Genomic DNA, 20,362 nt, shown 5'->3' with positions numbered 1-20,362 from the left:
GCCAACCTTCTTAGGAAGTACAGTCGACTCTGTGCCTTCCTGCACAAGGCATCTGTGTTGGCAGTCCAGTCTAGCTTCTCGTCTAACTGTACTCCCAGATACTTGTAGGTCTTAACCTGCTCCACACATTCTCCATTAATGATCACTGGCTCCATATGAGGCCTAGATCTCCTAATATCAGAGAGGGTAAATGCAAGCAGGCTTTTTTCACTGAAGTTGGATGAGACTAGAAGTAGAGGTCATGGGTTAAGGGTGGAAGGTGAAATGTTTAAGGAGAATATAAGGAGGAACTTCACTCAGAAAGTGGTGAGAGTGTGGAACGAGCTGCTAGTGGAAGTGCTGGATACGAGTTCAATATCAACATTTAAGAGAAATTCAGATGGGTACGTGAATGCAAGGGGTACATAGTGTTATGGTCCATGTACAGGTCGATGGGACTAGGCAGAATAATAGTTTGGCATGGACTGGATGGGCTGAAGGGCCTGTCTCAGCTGTAGTGTTCTACGACTCTATCTCAGTCTGTAGAGATTCCACGGCCGCCCTTTGCCATCCTCCTTTTTATAAATATTGCTGCATTCTGAGGTTTTTGATCCAAGGTTCTTTTACAAGCCAGGAAAGAGGCAAAAAGCTTGTTGCTTCACTATCATTTTATTAAGGGTCGATTGAACAGACAGTGATAGGGGTCTACTCATGAAGAGAAAGATAAGATTAAGGACGGTGTTGCTTTGAGTTTAGCTATTTTATACTACAGAGATAAGGCAAATTCCGTTCCGATTTATAGACAAGAATTAACCAATTAGAACCAAGTTAACCAATGAGAAAATACTTATCTAAATTATACAGAACAAAGAAGCTTCCAGAGCTTTCCAGAATTATACTTTCTATAGCTGTTAGAGGCATATTAAACACATAAGAACTACATAAAATACAAGCAGATAAGTACAATTAAGTAGTATTTTCTAAGAATTAAATAGTTAAGTTCTTACTGAAAATCACTTTTCTCCTTTCATGTCTACTTTTTAGTATTTTAGCTGCTGATTTTTGATGTACTATTATCTGATGAAAAGAGGTATTAAATTGCTTTCCCAATCAGCCAGGTCTCTCTCCACACCAGGCAGCCACTTCCTCGTGACGAGTCTTTATTGTTTTCCATCTTCAATATGAGCGTCTGCATATCCACCAAGGAGCTGCCCACAGAGAAAGGTCCTACCTCTTGTGCTCTTTATCAAAACAGAGTCCAAAGTGGTCATCTATTCCCGTTGATTATTTAAACTTTGCATGAGCTGAATTGATTTCTCATCAACATTGTCTCCCTCTTCCTGAATCAGAAGGAAAATAAAGAACTTAATTATTTTATTGAAATGGGAACACAGAATGTGTAACTAAAAACCACACAGCCCAAAATTATAAGTGGTAAAACTCAGTGGTAATCCACAATCAATTTAGTCAGAAGCAATGGAAAGCTCTGTTAAGGTAATTAAGTTATTGGTCATATGACTAATATGACCTTCAACACTCAGCAGTCCTTGGTACTTAGAAGTAAAGTCTATAGATCATTGCCCAAGGGCAGAAGAAAACAAGAGAAATGCACAGTACTTCCACACTTCAAAGCAAATTTATTATTTACATATATTTCAACGTATACTACTCTTGAGATTCACGTCCTTGCAGGTAGTCACAGTAGATTCAAAGAAAAACTACACACAAAGACGGACAAACAACCAATATGCAAAAAGACCAACTGTGCAAATACTAAAAAAAAATGTAATTAAATAAATAAATACTGAAAACATGAGTGGTAGAGCCCTTGAAAGTGAGTTCATAGGTTGTGAAATCAGTTCAGAGTGGAGGTGAGTGAAGTTATCCATAAGACATAGGAGCAGAAGTAGGCCTTTCAGCCCATCAAGTCTGCTCTGCCATTCAATCAGTTGTTGCTGGTCCCACACTGGTTCAGGAGCCTGATAGTTGAAGGGTCATAACTGTTCCTGAACCTGGCGGTGTGGGACCAGCAATAATTGCACATATCTCAAAACAGAGTGCATAAGATTACATAAAGGGAGATAATGCAGGCAAGAATGATTACTGCAACATGCAAACATTCTCATTTTAAAATGCAGAGGTTTTGAAGTGCTGAAGACCTTTATTGTTCATTGTTTATATAAACAATTTGGATGTGAATGTACAAAGCATAGTTACTAAGTTTTCAGATGATACTGAAATAGGTGGTATATACAGTGCAGAAGATTATCAAAGATTATAGCAGGATCTTGTTCAACTTGGTAAAAATTTGGCAAATAACATTGGAAAGTCAAACCAGAGTTGGACTTGACCAGTGGATGGTCGAGCCCTGGCAAGTTGCGGTATAAAGGGAAATAGGAATACAAGTACATTGTTGGCCGAAAGAGGCCTCACAGGCAGACAAGTTGGTCAAGAAGGCATTTGGCATGCTGGCCTTTATCAGTCAGGGCACTGAATATAGGAGTTGGGATGTTATATTGCAGCTGTACAAAATGTTAAGACCTCACTTGGAATGTTGTACACGGCTTTTGTTACCATCTTTTAGGAAAGAATAAACTGGAAAGGGGCAGATATGATTCATGATGATGCGGTCTGGACTCGAAGGACCAAGTTACAAGAAAAGGTTGGAGTTTATTCCTTTTAACAGAGGAGATTGAGGGGTGACTTAGAGTGGTGTATAAAAGCTTGAGATAGGGTGAGTGCACTCAGTCTTTCTCCCCAGGAATGAGGAACTAAAAACTAATGCGATACTTGCATTAAGGCGAGGTGTACAAGGGTTTCTAATAAAGCAGCCACTACGTGTAGATACAGACTGCAGAGTGCAGACGAACGTTAAATCTGCTGTGTGAATTATCTGAGAGGCTGTCTGAGTATACTTACTTCGCCCTGTTTACACAACGGCTGCAATCCATTTCTGAGGGGCACATTTACTCTGATGGATTACTACTGTAAACCTGCACAAATAAACAAATTATTAAACCTGTAACTTTGGAAAGTAATAATGTGTCATTGTTCAAAGTCCAAATGTTCAAAGTTCAGAGCACATTTATTATCAAAGTATGTATAAATTATACAACCTTGAGATTCATCTGCTTACAGGCAGCCACAAAACAAGCAACTCAAAAGAATCCAATTTTAAAAGAAGACCAACACCCAATGTGCAGAGAGAGAGAAAAACAAATTGTGCAAACATTAAAAGCAAGCAACAGCATTCAAAAAGGAATTGTCCTTAGATACAGAGCCTGGAACAGTCAGAGCAGGCCCACAGCCTCAGCATCACTTCATCACACAGCAGGGTAAATGGCTGCAAAGCTCGCAGACACAAAGCCCAGAGCAGCCAGAGCAGTCTCACAGCCTCAGCGCCGCTAAGAGGAGCAAACATCATGATACAGCGAGCAGAATCAGCCCAACCGTCGCCTCCGGTCCTGACTCCCTGCCTTTTCAGTCTACCTGGGCTGGCGTTTGAATTGTCCGAATACCTGGTCATCCCCCGATGTATTCATTTTGCAGACTCTGTGGCAAACAAAGTATTTTACCTATGATGTTCTGTATTGACTCACAGTATGAGCTTAAATAGATGAAGAAATGCCTCACTGAATCCTCCTTCTCTATTGAATGGTAAGCTTTCTTCATCAGCTAAACTATGTTTGAGAAAAATTCCCTCATAGACATAGTTAAATCTGTCTGGATTTATGCAATAGTTACTGTGGTTCCAAAAGTACAATCACATCCTTCTTAAGCACCCGACAGTAAAATAACTTCTACGTTCTTCTCCAATCATCTTCTGTGACACTCTTCATCTTCACATTAGACATCGAATGTTGTCACAAGGCTGCATTCCCCATTTTCATCATTTACAGTAGTGTGGAAGTCTTAGGCACACATATATAGTAAGGGCGCCTAAAACATTTACACAGTTCTATATTTATCAACGTGGAGCACAGAGCAAGTTTGTAAATTGGACGGAAGCAAAGAATGGCGAGGGTGGAGCACTGCGATACGGGTGTGGGACAGGTGGCAGAGAACGAATGCCAGGATGGGGGAAGGCACAGATGCAGACACTCCCAGTCTCAAGACCCCTTTCCCTTCCTCTTTTCCCAACCAAGATTCCCCTCTCTCTGCCCACTTCCCACTCTGTCCACAATAGAGACCCATATCAGAATCAGGTTTATCATCACTCACATATGTCATGAAATCTGTTTTTTTTTTAGCAGCAGCAGTACAGCACAACACATAAAATTACTACAGCACTGTGCAAAATTCTTGGGCAACCTAGCTATATACATGTGCCTAAGACTTTTGAACAGTACTGTACATTTTGGAATTCAGCTCAAAACAACAACTTCTACTGGTCAACATCGACACTTCAATGACGCTTTATCTGAATGCAACCCCGCACCTTCATCACCTGTACTCTTCCGCATCAGTCCTGGTACAGACATCCATACCATGCGGTGCTGGTTCGCCACCAATCCCCCTGCCCCTACATTTCACCTGAAGTGTATACCAGATCTAGAAGTGCTGCATTGGCAGAGTCCTTGCCATTGTCAAGTACCCCTCCCTTCTGTCCCACAATCTCTTTGACCTCCATTAGGCAGAAGGTACCGCAGTATAAGAACAAGCACTGTTAGGCTGAGTAACAGTTTCTTTCCCCCAGGCTGTGAGACTTCTGAACACCCTGCTACCACCCAGTAGAGAATATTTTTTGACAATGCCTATAGCTTTATACTGTTGTATATTTAACTATATGTCACATATGCTCTTTGAGTCAACTTGTACATCTACAGAATATTTTTAGTAGAAGGAGGGGATACAGGGGAGGTGATAGACAGGTGAGAAGAGGTAACAGGCGATATAATACATTGCTCTTCCTTGGATCAGATTAAGCAGATAAGGCATGTAGGCTGATAAACACAAAAACCACAACTGCAACAAAATACAATTACTGAACACTATCACACATTAACCATTTCACTTAAGTACTTAAGTGATTTAGCACCTAGGGCATGTATCGGGTACTTTGGAACCAGTGTATTTATGACTCATTTCAAGCTAAAGGAACAAGTGAAAACACTACAGTATTTCAGTTAATCTGCAATCTGGTTGCATTATGTCTTCAGCTTTAATTCTGCAGGAAATACAATGAACACACATGACTTGTAAAGAATGTACTTACAGCATTCTGTAGTCTGTCCCTGCAATCTACCAAAAACAAAAATTAGGTAGGTTTATACAAGTACTCCGAAAGTGATTTTCCGTAGTTTTAATTTACTCTGCCATATTTTGAGACAAAATTGATGAGCATTTTAGAACCAAATGATGTTCTAGTTTCAATCTAGTAAAAATGGTTTACTCAGTGACCTCAACAGCTTGAAGCTGGAGTGTTCCCACCACAATTATCTTTCGCTAATTTCAGTTTGATGAAAATTCCTGCCGCAGTCTGATGTGCAAAACCGCTGAGGGATATCCAAAAGGTTTGCAATGTCTGAATTCTGAGGAAACACCAGATTTGGGCCTAACAGGCCTAAATGGCCAATGATAAGGCTTAGATACAGCAGTCATTCAAATCTACAATTATGCAAGGGGATAAGGACATCTTCTACCAAGATCTGCTGAGAATTTCTGAGGAATTCAAACCAGGGTTGTTTTCCCTAATCCCACCCATCTACCATAACTGCCAAATGAAATTGCAGTTTCCTCTCTCAAGTACTTCTATGACTCTGAAGTATTTACACACTGCCACTCTCCACTCCCGGTCAGAACAGCAGCACTGATCCCTGGGTTCACCTGTAGCCATCAATCCCAAATCACACATACATTGTGGAAATAATTCAGAAAATGTGTAGCTTGGGTGGTTGATGGCTGGATTAAGTTGTTCTCCGATCTTGGCAATTCAAATGCAAACATTTCATCACCATATTGCACAGTAACAGCGAGCTGATATTGTTCTGTCGACGTTTCGGGCCGAGACCCTTCGTCACGAAGGGTCTCGGCCCGAAGCGTCGACAGTGCTTCTCCCTATAGATGCTGCCTGGCCTGCTGTGTTCCACCAGCATTTTGTGTGTGTTGCTTGAATTTCCAGCATCTGCAGATTTCCTCGCGTTAGCTGATATTGTTTCCTGATATATGGTGATGGCACGTGGTGATGTTGTTGGCGCGTGGCCTAGTGGGCAAGGCATCAGACTAGTAACCTGAAGGTCACTGGTTCGAGCCTCAGCTGAGGCAGCGTGTTTGTGTCCTTGAGCAAGGCACTTAACAACACATTGTTCTGCGACGTCACCGGTGCCAAGCTGCATAGGTCCTAGTGCCCTTCCCTTGGACAACATCGGTGGCGTGGAGAGGGGAAGGCCTGCAGCTTGGGCAACTGCCGGTCTCCCATACAACCCTGCCCAGGCCTGCACCCTGGAAACTCCAGGCGCAGATCCATGGTCTCGCGAGACCAACGGATGCCACCACCACCACCAACATGGTGATGAAACGTTTGCAAATGAATTGCCAAGATCAGATAACAACTCAACCCAACACATTCACTGGGGTCAATCCTTAGATGCACAGTCACGTCAGAAACTCCTGTCACCATTCCCACCACCGTTATTTCCCCAACCGTCATCATATGTGTGCCCTGATCGGCTATTTCACCTGCACTCGTCAGATCCTATATTCTCCTTTATATGTAGGCGTATCTGCAAATCATGATTCTTCCAAATCATGTCTGCACCTGTACCTGTCTGCCTGCCTCCTAACTGCCAGAGTCTGCTTCCTGAGTTTTCCTGATGCGGCATCTTCAGCCAAATTCCAGCACTAATCCAGACCCTAGGAAGTGCATCTATCGGGCAATCAGGGAAAATCTGAGAACTTCTTTGTCAATGAGACTCTGGTGTTAAGATTGCCTGGGCTCACCTTCATGGACTTCCTCCATGTTTCCCTTGATGTGGGGCTTGTGTACACCATTTCCATTTCATCCCACTCCTTTAAAAGTTAGAGGCCACTTTCTCCATAGGCACCTGAAGTAAAGGCCACTTAATTACAGCAGAAATGTTATCCCAAAGAATTTCCTGGGAATGATTTTCCAAAGAACTTAATAGAAGTGTAGGCAAAAATACTGGCAATTTTAACTTCCATTGTAAAATCCGAAGATTACATTCAATCTGGTTAAAAGCACTTTGGTTGTAGAAAATATTGGAAGATGTGCACAGTAAATTAATTACATACGTGATTTATATTTCCAGAGCAAAAACAACGCCAGAATTGCAATGAGACCCACACTAACACCGATAATAGAAGCTATAACTGTCTGGGAGCTCTTTCCTTCACACTTCACGTCAGCTGTAGCGTTCCCTGGCTTAATCTGTGTAAGTTTAAACGTTTCACATCTGGGGATGACACAGAAAAAAAAAAATCTGTACAAGCACCTGCAATAGTTGCTCCAAGTTTAATTATGATAAATCTGTTACAAGTGGATAAGTACCCAGATCCTAGTGGGATCTATCCTATGTTATTGAGGCAAACAACAGAGGAGATTGTTGGAACTTTGACAAAAATCCTTGTGTCCTTTCTGACCAGGGAGTTTAAAGTACTTACACTGTCCAGTTCTTACACTCTTCAGTTGATGAACTAATGCTTGAAAAACTCCCATTAGGACATTTCTCACACACTGTATCTTTTAAATTTGTTCCTGAAAAATAAAAGAATATATGACTATGCCAAGCAACCAGGAGAGAGCCAAAAGCATTTCTTACTATTCATGCACTCCAGTTAAAAATGATTAATTTTATTTGCATTACAACTATGTTTTCCATTGAATAAAATGAAGTTGTAGGTTTTGGTACTACAACTTTAAATATTTATTGAGCTGTCATTTGCAGAACCTGTAACTAAAAGTGTCAAACTCAGCAAAGACTTCACTGAATAGTCCTCACAGTGTTTAGGTGCAAGATTACCTGAACCTGTTTTGACTTCTAGCTTTCATTAGTTAATGCTTTCATATGGCTTCAATAGTTACTAGCGCCTATTATTACCTGGGTGGCATCACTGTACAACAAATATTTTCAGCTACTGGGGAGTGCAAGCAAGAAAATTAATGGGGGTAGTGTGAGGTCTATGGTATGCATCTGATGTACCAGCTCTGGGGTTTAGACACTCCAATCCTCAGGAGTATGGATAGCTGGTGCAGTTCCTATAAAGATTCTCGCCTGCTCCGCTCATTACAGGCCACGTTTTGGTGCCAAGATTAGGATACTTAAACAGCACCTGAACTCCGGTTTGGTGCTCAGTCGGCAGCTCAACTTTGGTTCAGTCTGTGATGGCATTGAGGATTTCTGTCTCCTCAGGTTCTCGTCTAGCATCTAGGCAAGAACCCTGATCTCATCTCATCGTGTCCCAATTCTAGTCTCAGATACTCCCGCACTTGAGTCCTTACCGTCCTCGCCTAGGCCTCTCAGCACAGCGAGGGCTTCATGACAACAGAAGAAATTGCACAAGCTTTGGAATAACAGTATGAGGAAGGTGCTGCAAAAAAATATCAAAGTATTTGCTTTTTAAATGGAGAACTGGAGCAGATCACGGTATAGACAGCCAAGCAGCAAATGAACAATAATAACCTACCTTTCTCTTTAACTCCTTGACCGGGTCGGCATGGTGTGTGCTTTACCACTGCCAAACAGTTCTGAATGCAATAATACCCTTCCCTGGGCTCACATACTGTATCGTGAGTGTCAGTACATGGTTTTTTAATTTGAAATCCCAGCTCTGTAAATAGAAAGCACTTCTGAGGTTAACACTGAATTAATACAGACTCCTTTCTATTTTAACTTGGACAAAAGAGAATATGAAACTGAAGCAGTAATTGAATGCTCAACCTCGTGTGCCCACTCTGCCATTCAGTCTTTTTTCCCTTCAGCATCCTTCTCTTACACTAAACCCACATCCCTCAATACCATCAAAATCCAAAAATCTATCACTCTTGTTCTTGAATATGAACGGCTACTGTGCCAGAGTTGCTGTGCCCTCACTCTGATATTGTGACCACCAGATCCAAGTGGAAATGCTGACCCCGCTTCTACTCCGTCAAGCCCAGTAGAATTTTGCTACTTCAGTGAGCTATATCTCTCAATCATCTTCTAAATTCTACAGAATAAATCCCAATCTGTTTAATCTTTCCTCATTAGACAATCCTTATCCTGGGAGTCATTGTTGTCCTCCTATCAGCAGTGCGTCCACCATTGTAAGATTAGATCAGTACTCAACATCCGAGGTACAGTCTCACCAAGATTCTATCAGCACTTGTCAGTCTATCACTTAAAACAAATTCTCCATATTCCTTTTTTTCAATCAAAGTGGATGACAGCACTTTTTTGTACTTTACATTCCATCGGCCACTCATTTAGCCTGCCTGCATCCCCTAAAGCCTTTCTGTATGCTCCTCACAACTCATACTGACTCCCTTGTATCTGCAGCAAACTTGGACGCATGACTGAAAACTGAAAAATAAACACTGAACTCCTGTACATATTCAGTTATTAGCTGATCTGTGAAAATAGAAAGAATTAATGTTTTGGGGTCAATTACATTCATTTAGCTGTAATGCTCACCCTGCACTACATGATGTGTCTTTTTAAGAACTGGTTTCAGGGATCAGGCCTGCTGGGTAAACAGAGACAGGCTGGGATGTGCCAATGAGTTACACTCATCTTTACAAGAAAACCAACAGCACCGACTGACCTGTGAACTTTGCAAATAGACTTTTTCACTGTTATGTAACTTTCACAAAGTGATAGGGTTCTCACAGCTGTTTTAAAACAATTGAAAAATAGATCACCTTTTCATTGATGCTGAAGCACATTGCAGCTAGGTCTTAAAACTTTACTTTGATGGCAGGAAGTCCCACAATACATTTGAATCAGTATCAGGTTCATTATCTCAGATGTATGTTGTGAAGTTTAACTTGAATCCCAGTTCATAATTTCACTATGGGTACAGTTACAGAATCATAGTCAAGCAGCTCCACTCCAACCGCCAAAAGCGGAACTTACCAGTGGCCAAACATTTTAAATCCCATTCCCATTCCGACATGTCAGTCCATGGCCTCCTCTTGTGAAGATGAGGCCATCGTCAGGTTGGAGGAGCAACACTTTATATTCCATCTGGGTAGCCTCCAGCCCGATGGCATAAATATCAATTTCTCCTTCCCCCCCCCCCCCCTTCTTCTGTTCCCCACTCTGGCCTTTTACCTCTTCTTACTGCTTATCACTACCCCTCCTCCTTTTCTTTCTCCTATGATCCACTTTCCTCTCCTATCAGATTCCTTTTACTCCAGCCATTTTTCCACCCACCCGGCTTCACCTATCACCTTCCAGCTAGTCTCCTTCCCCTTCCCACACCTTTTTATTCTGGTGTCGGCCTCCCTTCCTTTTTAGTACTGAAGAGCAGTCTTGGCCTGAAAAATTGACTATTTATTCATTTCCATGGATCCTGCCTAACTTGCTGAGTTCCTCCAGCATTTTATGTGTGTTGATACAGAATCACAGACTTCTATATCAGCAATAAGAAGCAGTAATAATACTTTGTAAATATGGCATATATAAGATTAGAAAGAGTAAACACATTTATGGAAAACCTGATCGTGATGGCTTGATCAATTCAGGATAGTTAGAGTCAGTATTATAATACATACCATGATCACACGCCTTACACTTTAAACAATTTTCCAGGCTAGTTGGATACTCTATATATTCTCCAGCTGCACATGGACTACACAATGTACTCCTCATTACGTTGCAGTGTTGCTCTACACTACTGCCTGCAATAAAATGAAACACGTGCATTGGAAAAGGCAGACATGGAATTACAATGCTTGTTCTGCTATCAGGAAGCCAGTTAGAATGTAGTTTGCTACAAACAAAAAATCACTTGAGATCCTTTTTCTTTGAAGGAAGGAACAGCAGCATTTTAAGAAAGTCATGATTTTTTTAGGGGGAGGCATAAGGAAACTAAAGTTTTTTTCTCATTTGCAGTCCCTCAATGCAGTGGATCATTTGTTTACCCACTCCTGGTCTGTGACAATTGATAAACTAATACGGGCCTTATAGACTCTATTACAAACTGGGCAGGATGTGTGTGACTGGGCAGGTGGGTTGTAATTTGAGAGGCAATGTGCTCATTCTTCCATTTGCTCTGGTCTTTTGTGTTCTACCAATGCATAGACCTTGAGTCCCTCAAAGCCATCTCATATGCCAGTATTGGGACTGCTACTTTTCACATTGTTTGCCAATGATTTATATAGTGGAATTGATGGCTTTGTGGAAAAGTTTGTGGGTAATACGAGGATAGGTGGAGGGGTAGGTAGTGTTGAAGAAGCAATGTTTTTGCAGCAGGACTTGGGCTACGTCCACACTAGACCGGATAATTCCGTAACCAAAGCTTTTTCTCTTTGTTTTGACCCTCCATCTACATTGAAACGGCGTTTTCCTCCCCCGAAAACGGAGCTTTTCTAAAACACTCTCTGGAGTGTGTAAATCTGAAAACGCCGGTTGGGCAGTGTAGTGTGTACAGGGTAACTGGAACTTTTTAAAAATGCTCCTGTCATGACGTGCCAGAACAGATGCAGCAGATACCAACCCATTTGCATCCCATTTCACCTTTCCCTGCTCCAGCAAAGCTCAAGGAACAGCATCGCATCTTCTATGAGTATTCTACAGCCATCACTGAATTGAACAATCTTAGATAACTAGATTTCATAATTTTCATATAAAAACAATGTTGTCATCTTGAAATGTTAACTCAGTTTTCCTGCTCGTAAATACTGCCCAACTTGATACGGTTTTTCACTAATCCCCTTTCTTTGTATTCCTCGAAGATATTGTTGAAAACTTTCTTTCGCTGTTGTTGTAGGTACTCTAGATTTTGACCAATGGAAATAGCACAATGCCGCCACGGAAACGGAAATAGTATACCGTTTCCTCTCTGCTTGCTTTCTGTAAATGTGTCCTGCCATGCCCAGTAGGAGGAGATTCACCCAAATACCTGTTTTAATGTGGACAGAGGTATTTTCAAAAACACCTGGTGTTGACGCCTATCGTTTTTACGTGAAACCGGCATTTTCAAAATTATCCAGTCTAGTGTGGATGTAGCCTAGACAAATTGGAAGAATGGGCAAACAAGTGACAGATGGAAAACAGTGCTAGGAAATATCTGATAATGCATTTTGGTAAAAAGAACAATAGTGTAGACTGTTTTCAACCCCAGACCATTACATCAGGTATTCCCAATAGTTAAAGACTTTACAATTATTCAAAGAGGCTTTCACAACATCTTTGAATCTTTTTGTCTGTCCATTAGTAATTGTTAACTGTGAAAGAGCTCAGAATGATTTATTTCAGGAGTCAGGCATTTGGGCCTGAAAATTACATGACTGTCCATTAGAACCAATTGACTAATGTTCAGAGTTTTGGCCTGGGGAAGGACACTGATGTTGATTGATGTTGATTCAGGGAATTCTGTGGAGGCATTTTCTATGTGTTGGTAAGCTGGCTACAGATAGTCCAACCACAGAAAGGCAGGGAATCAGAATCAGGTTTATTATCACCGGCATGTGACGTGAAATTTGTTAACTTAGCAGTAGCAGATCAATGCAATACATAATCTAGAAGAGAAATAATAATAATAATAAATAAGTAGATCAATTACAGTATACTTATATTGAATAGATTAAACAAATATGCAAAAACAGAAATACTGTATATTAAAAAAGTGAGGTAGTGTCCAAGGGCTCAATGTCCATTTAGAAATCAGTTGACAGAGGGGAAGAAGTTGTTCCTGAATCACTGAGTGTGTGCCTTCAGGCTTCTGTATCTCCTGCCTGATGGTAATAGTGAGAAAAGGGCATGCTCTGGGTGCTGGAGGTCATTAATAATGGACGCTGCCTTTCTGAGACACCGCTCCCTGAAGATGTCCTGGGTACTTTGTAGGCTAGTGCCCAAGATGAAGCTGACTAGATTTACAATCCTCTGCAGTTCTTTCGGTCCTGTGCAGTAGCCCCCCCCCCCCCCCCCCCATATCAGACAGTGATGCAGCCTGTCAGAATGCTCTCAACGGTACATCTATAGAAGTTTTTGAGTGTATTTGTTGACATGCCAAATCTCTTCAAACTCCTAATGAAGTATAGTTGCTGTCTTGCCTTCTTTATAACTACATTGATATGTTGGGACCAGATTAGGTCCTCAGAGATCTTGACACCCAGAAACTTGAAACTGTTCACTCTCTCCACTTCTGGTTCCTCTATGAGGATTGGTATATGTTCCTTTGTCTTACCCTTCCTGAAGTCCACAATCAGCTCTTTCATGCCAGGTTGTTGCTGCGGCACCACTCCACTAATTGGCATATCTCACTCCTGTACGCCCTCTCATCACCACTTGAGATTCTACCAACAATGGTTGTATCATCAGCAAATTTGTAGATGGTATTTGAGCTATGCCTAGCCATGCAGTCATGTGCATATGGAGAGTAGAGCAGTGGGCTAAGCACACACCCCTGAGGTGCGCCAGTGTTGATTGTCAGCAAGGAGGATATGTTATCACCAATCTGCACAGATTGTAGCCTTCTGGTTAGAAAGTCGAGGATCCAATTGCATGGGGAGGTACAGAGGCCCAGGGATGATTGCTACCCTATAGACCATGAAATTTGTGCTAAGATTGTGGTCTTGTTTTTCAAACACACTTTTCTGCAGAGAGCCAAGAAAAAAATTATGTCCTATGACAAATTGTCATATGCAGAAGTAAGTACAGTACATGCATATACAGGCACAATTCATGAAGAAAATCCCAAATTAAACATAAGTTATACAAGTAATAACATAACTAGAACTAAAATAAGTCCATTGTACCACACCATGATTACAGTTTTTGCTGTTCTGAGGTAGTGGTGTGGTTGTGCAGGTTGGTATAAAGAAACAAATGACTGAAGGAAAGTAGCTGCTCTTGAACCTGGTGGTGTGGGACTTCAGGCTTCTGAACACATGCCCAATGTTAACTATAAAAAGATAGCTTCGATGATAGATGTTGACTCTCCTGGTGGAGAAAAATGTGCCAGTGAAATATAGAGCAGAGTCCAGGACTCTCTGCAGTTTATAATGTCCCTGCACATTTGAATTGCCAAACTGGACCATGATGTAACCAATCAGGATACATCTGTAGAAATTGTTCAAATGTTCGGCAATATGCCAAACCTGCTCAACCCTCTGTGAAAGTAAAGATGCTGGTGTGCCTTCCTTGTGTTTGCATCTACATGCTGGTGAGGACAGGTCATCCAATATGTTTCTGCTTCGTCAAGCACCTCTGTACTATCCACCAGCAGGAGGACTTACCGGTAGCCAAACGTTTTAATTCCGATTCCCATTACTGTTCTAACATGTTTAACCATGACCCCTCCTTGTGCAAGATGAGGCCACCCTCAGGGTGGAGGAGCAATAACTTATATTCCATCTAGGTACTCTCCAACCCGATAGCATGAATATTGATTTCTCCTTCCAGTGAACAAATTCTACAACACCTCGCCCTCATCATCATCTACTCCCCACTCTGATCTTTCATTTCTTCTCACCTCTCTATTACTTTCCCCTAGTCCCCTCCTCCTTCCCTTTCTCCTATTATCCACTCTCCTCTCCTATCAGATTCTTTCTTCTCCTGCTCTTGACCTTTTCCCATCCATCTGGCTTCACCCATCACCTTCTGGCTAGTCCTCCTTCCCCTCACTCCACATTTTATTCAGGCATCTTCCCCCTTCCTTTCCAGTCCTGATGAAGCGTCTCGACCCAAATTGTCAACTGTTTACACTTTTCCATAGCTGACCTTCTGAGTACATCCAGCATTTTGAATCCAATACGTTAATGTCCAGGAATGTAAAATTGCTGAGTTCTCCACTGCCTATGTCGATTGGCATATGTTCACCCTTCTTCCCCCTTTCTAAAGTCGATCTTCTTCAGTATTATTGATGTTAAGCGAGAGGTTATTTTGTAGCACACTCAACTAGGAGTCCTGAAGCAGTGCTGTTGTGCTGGCAACTAATAAGAACTATTGAACTTTATGGAGAACACAGAACTGATTCAGAAAGCATGAAAATATGCAAGAAGCATCAAGTGTTACATGTTAATGGCGATGCCTATGCACATTGACAGATATATCTGGTTTAATCATTGATGCTGCTCACTGAAGATTCTTCACACTGATTGGTTGAAGAGCAGAGGTTATTTTGTTCTGCTCACCCTTGCATTGTAGAAGACACTATAATAGACAAGTTTCCACTGAAATGTCTGTACAATCTTGAAAAATGTTAGAGGCATCAAAATGTGAAATTTCCAGAGCACAACTTCCACTGTTTGATCGGACACAATAAATCTGAATACTCTAAAGTACATTTGGTAAAATGTTGCAAATTCATAGATGCCAAAAAAAGATATTTATATTCAAGATTCAAGATTGTTTAATGTCATTTCCTGTACACAAGTGTAAAAAGAACAAAATAATTATTACTTCAGATCCAATGCAACACAAAAAGATAAAGAAAATAATAATAAAACACCATAAATATAAATACATAAGATAGCTTATCTATTGTATATAGATTGGTGGCATGTCCAATAAAGTGACGCTAGGCTGTACATAAGATGAATGAGGAGTTAGGGAGTGGAAGTCTTGACCAGTCTTACTGCTTGGAAAAAGTAACTATAATTAAATAAATACAGTATCCACTAATCCTATAAAAGGTAACGGATTCGGCCCGGTACATCACAGGTAAAGCCCTCCCAACCATTAAGCACATCCACATGAAACACTGTTGTAGCATCCATCATCAGATAATCCCAACAACCAAGCTCTCTCCTCACAGCTGCCATCAGGAAGAAGCTACCAGAGCCTCAGGACTCGCACCACCAGGTTCAAGAACAGTTACTACCCCTCAACCATCAGGCTCTTGAAAAAAAAAGGGGATAACTACACTCACTTGCCCCATCATTGAAATGTTCCTACAACTAGTGATCTCTCTTTAAGGACTCTTTATCTCATATTCTTGTTATTTATTGCTATTTATTTATATTTGCACAGTTTGTTGTCTTCTGCACTCTGGTTGATTTTCCAAAGTATAACCATTGAATCCACTAAGAATTGGCAACATAAGAGAAACTTAATTGGTTTACAGAAATATTAAACAAAAAGCTACACTAAATCAGAAAGTAGAAAGACAGCTACTAATGAAATAAGGCTCATTCATGGCATATGCTTTAATGAAATTCTATCTGCGGAACTTCTGAAACTTAAATGAACTGATTTCTTTGCATTGAAATGATGATTGTATAAATACTGGCCATCACTTACCTGAGGGACACAATGAACAACAGATACCACCATAGTCATACTCCTCTGCCTGACAAGCAGTTGTCACTGTAATTTGAGAAACCAGTAATAGAAGGAAAAAAATCTGTAATTTAAAAAAAAATGCATGGATTATTAAAACTAAACAAAATGTAACACTGTGGATTACTTGACTCTCACCTGCCAGCTTTTACTCCTTCCCCTCCCCCATCTTCTTATTCTGGCTTCTTCTCCCTTCCTATCCAGTCCTGATGAAACATCTCTGCCCAAAACATTGATTGTTTATTCCTTTCCATAATTCTCTGCCTGACCTGCTGACCTAGTGTTGATAATAACTGCACTATTTCAACAAGTTAGGAATTACAAATTTGAAGATATCAACAATCATTTTGAATGTTACAATGAATATTAAGATTTGGATGTTGTAGTTGTCGATAGCATTGTGTGAAGGCAGTCCATTATCAACCCTAGGTGTCTGTGCTGATTGATAGCCAGTCAAAAGAACTGCGTACACTGGATGAATTCCTCCGCCGAAAGCTATCAGGATCCAGCCAGTGGTGTAGTGGCATCTGCACTGGACTTTGGAGCGCACAGTCCCAGGTTCAAATCTAGCTGGCTCCTTGCACGTTTTCCATCAATTCTGAGCTGAGCATCCAGCTAGCAACTCGGTCTCATAAAAAAGGCCAGTGAGGCACGGGAGGATATTACTAAAAACTATTAGGAACTAATACAGTTTACTAGTACTGTAGTAATATCAATAGTGCTCTAATTTGTTTTGTTTTTCATAGATAATTTGTAACTCTGTTAAGCAGTAGTTTGTCTTTTGTTATATCTTTTTATCTTTTTCCATGAAACTTTGGCTAATTGGGGCAGCCACTTAATTGGTCCAAAATGTACTTGGTCCCGATGAATTCCAATTAACCAGAATCCACTGTATTTCATGATGATTTTGTAAATTAACTTTGTTATGTTTTTAAATCTCTTTTGGATTCAGTAGAGTTCAAGTAGCATAGACTTCCGATACCTACCAATGTGGTAACTGAGCAAGGCAGCGTTTCCATTGTTATAGAGTCATAGAACACTACAGCACAGAAATTGGTCCCTCAGCCCATCAAGTCCATGCCAAAATATTAATCTGGCTTGTCCCATCAACCTACACCCTACATATCCTTCCCATCCAAGTACTTATCCAAATTTCTCTCAGGTGTTGAAATCAAACCCGCATCCATCATTTCCACTGGCAACTCATTCCACACTCTCACCATCCTCCCAGTGAAGAAATTCCCCCTCATACTCCCCTTAAACATTTCACCTTTCACTCCTAACCCATGACCTCGAGTTCCAATCTCACCAAACCTCGGTAGAAAAAGCCTGCATCCATTTACGCTATCTATACCCCTCATAATTTTGTATATCGCTATCAGATCTCCTCTCATTCTTCTACATGCTAGGACAGGGTTTCTCAACCGAAGTTCTGTGAGAGGTCGCCAGGGATTCTGTGGGAGTTCATGATTTAGAGGCTGTGTCCTCTGGACTCTCCCACCATCGGAAACATCTTCTCCACATCCACTCTATCGAGGCTTTTCACTATTTGATAGGGATCAATGAGTTCATCCCTCAGTCTTCTGAATTCTAGTGAGTACAGGCCCAGAGCCATCAAACACACTTCATATGACAAGCCTGGAATGATTTTTGTGAACTTCCTTTGAACCCTCTCCAGTTTCAGCACATCCTTTCGAAGATATGGGGCCCAAAACTGCTCATAATACTTCAAGTGAGGCCTCATCAGTGCTTTACAAAGTGTCAACATTACATCCTTGCTTTAATATTCTGGTACTCTTAAAATTAATGCTAACATCGTATTTGCCTTCCTCACCCTCACTACAAACTCAATTTGCAAATTAACCTTTAGAGAATCTTGCACAAGGACTCCCAAGTCTATTTACGCCTCCGTTTTTATATTTTCTCTCCATTTAGAAAATAGACAACCCTTCAATTTCTTCTACCAAAGTGCCTGACTATACACTTCATGACATTATATTCTGTCTGCCATTTCATTGCCCAATCTCCTAATCTGTTTAAGTCCTTCTGTAGCCTCTCTACTTCCTCAAAACCATCTGCTTGTCCACCTATCATCATATTGTTTGCAAGCTTTGAAACAAAGCCATTAATTCCATCATCCAAATCATACATACAACGTAAAAAGACCCAGTCCCAACACAGAGCCCTGTGGAATACCACTAGTCACCAGCAACAATCTAAAAAAGGCTCCCTTTATTCCCACTCTTTGCCTTCTGCCAACCATCTACTGTTTTATCCATGCTAGAATCTGTCCTGTAATATCATGGGCTCATAGTTTGTTTAGCAGCCTCATGTGTGGCACCTTGTCAAAGGCCTTTTGAAAATCTAAGTACACAACATCAACTGATTCTCCTTTGTCTATCTTGCTTGTTATTTCTTCAAAGAATTCTAACAGATTTCATCTCCTTTGGCTTCATGAATGGATAACTACACTGATCTTCCAGAGACCGATTTTGTTCTTAACATATCTGTAGAAGTCCCCAGCATTCTCTTTCACCATGTCTGCTAGAGGAACCCCATCTTTTTTTGATTTCCTTCTTAATGTTCTCTTGCATTTCATATGCTTGGCAAGTACTACATTTGCCCTTTCCTGCCTATACTTGTTAGGCATCTCCTTTTCTTAACCAGGACCTCAATATCTCTCAAAAACCTAAGTTCCCTAATCCTAGCAACACACACAAAATGCTGGTGGAACGCAGCAGGTCAGGCAGCATCTATAGGGAGAAGTGCTGTCAACGTTTCGGGCTGAGACCCATCGTCAGGACTAACTGAAAGGAAAGACAGTAAGAGATTTGAAAGTAGGAGGGGGAGGGGAAAATGTGAAATGATAGGAGAAGACCGGAGGGGGTGGGGTGAAGCTGAGAGCCGGAAAGGTGATTGGTAAAAGGGATACAGAGCTAGAGAAGGGAAAGGATCATGGGACGGGAGGCCTAGGGAGAAAAAAAGGGGGAGGGGAGCACCAGAGGGAGATGGAGAACAGGCAGAGTGATGGGCAGAAAGAGAGAGACAAAAAAAGGGGGGAAAAGCTAAATATATCAGGGATGGGGTAAGAAGGGGAGGAGGGGCATTAACGGAAGTTAGAGACTTCTCTGAACATTGACTTCTCTAACTTCCGTTAATGCCCCTCCTTCCCTTCTTACCCCATCCCTGATATATTTAGCTTTCTTCCCCCTTTTTTTTCTCTCTCTTTCTGCCCATCACTCTGCCTGTTCTCCATCTCCCTCTGGTGCACCCCTCCCCCTTTTTTCTCCCTAGGCCTCCCGTCCCATGATCCTTTCCCTTCTCTAGCTCTGTATCCCTTTTACCAATCACCTTTCCGGCTCTCAGCTTCACCCCACCCCCTCCGGTCTTCTCCTATAATTTCGCATTTTCCCCTCCCCCTCCTACTTTCAAATCTCTTACTACCTTTCCTTTCAGTTAGCCTTGACGAAGGGTCTCGGCCCAAAACTTCAACAGTGCTTCTCCCTATAGATGCTGCCTGACCTGCTGCGTTCCACCAGCGTTTTGTGTGTGTTGCTTGAATTTCCAGTATCTGCAGATTTCCTCATGTTTGCCTTTTAAGTTCCCTAATCCTGTTATCTTTGCCTTTTATTCCGACAGGAACACACAAACTCTGTACTCTCACAATTTCAATTTTGAAGGCCTCTCACTTACCAAGTACACCTTTGCCAGAAAACAATGTGCCCCAGTCCACACTTGCCAGATCCTTTCTGATACTATCAAAGTTGGCCATTCTCCATTTCAGAATGTCAGCCCAAGGACTAGGCCTATCCTTCCCCATAATTATCTTAAAAATAATGTCATTATTATCACTAGATGCAAAGTGTTCCCTTACACTAGGGGTTCCCAACCTTTTTATACAATGGACCAATACCACTAAACAAATACCACTGCCCTTTCTC

At 41.3% G+C, this 20,362-nt stretch overlaps 1 protein-coding gene across 1 annotated transcript; it reads right to left on the bottom strand.

Moving 5' to 3' along the window:
* Positions 1–629: 629 nt before the first annotated feature.
* LOC140718412 (tumor necrosis factor receptor superfamily member 5-like) lies at positions 630–16,484 on the bottom strand. The gene is made up of 10 exons (XM_073032126.1): positions 16,383–16,484; positions 13,327–13,735; positions 10,691–10,816; positions 8,623–8,766; positions 7,600–7,693; positions 7,231–7,391; positions 5,195–5,220; positions 3,469–3,531; positions 2,899–2,972; positions 630–1,319 (listed from the first exon to the last, which is right to left on the bottom strand). Exons 2-8 carry the CDS (start codon positions 13,394–13,396, stop codon positions 3,502–3,504), a joined length of 651 nt encoding a protein of 216 aa, XP_072888227.1. The 5' UTR covers positions 13,397–13,735; positions 16,383–16,484; the 3' UTR covers positions 630–1,319; positions 2,899–2,972; positions 3,469–3,501.
* Positions 16,485–20,362: the final 3,878 nt, after the last annotated feature.

Source organism: Hemitrygon akajei, chromosome 29 (genome assembly GCF_048418815.1).
Source record: "Hemitrygon akajei chromosome 29, sHemAka1.3, whole genome shotgun sequence".
Classification (NCBI taxonomy): Eukaryota; Metazoa; Chordata; class Chondrichthyes; order Myliobatiformes; family Dasyatidae; genus Hemitrygon; species Hemitrygon akajei.
The sequence above is the reverse complement of the archived record's forward strand: the minus strand, read 5'-3'. Positions and strand labels throughout refer to the sequence as shown.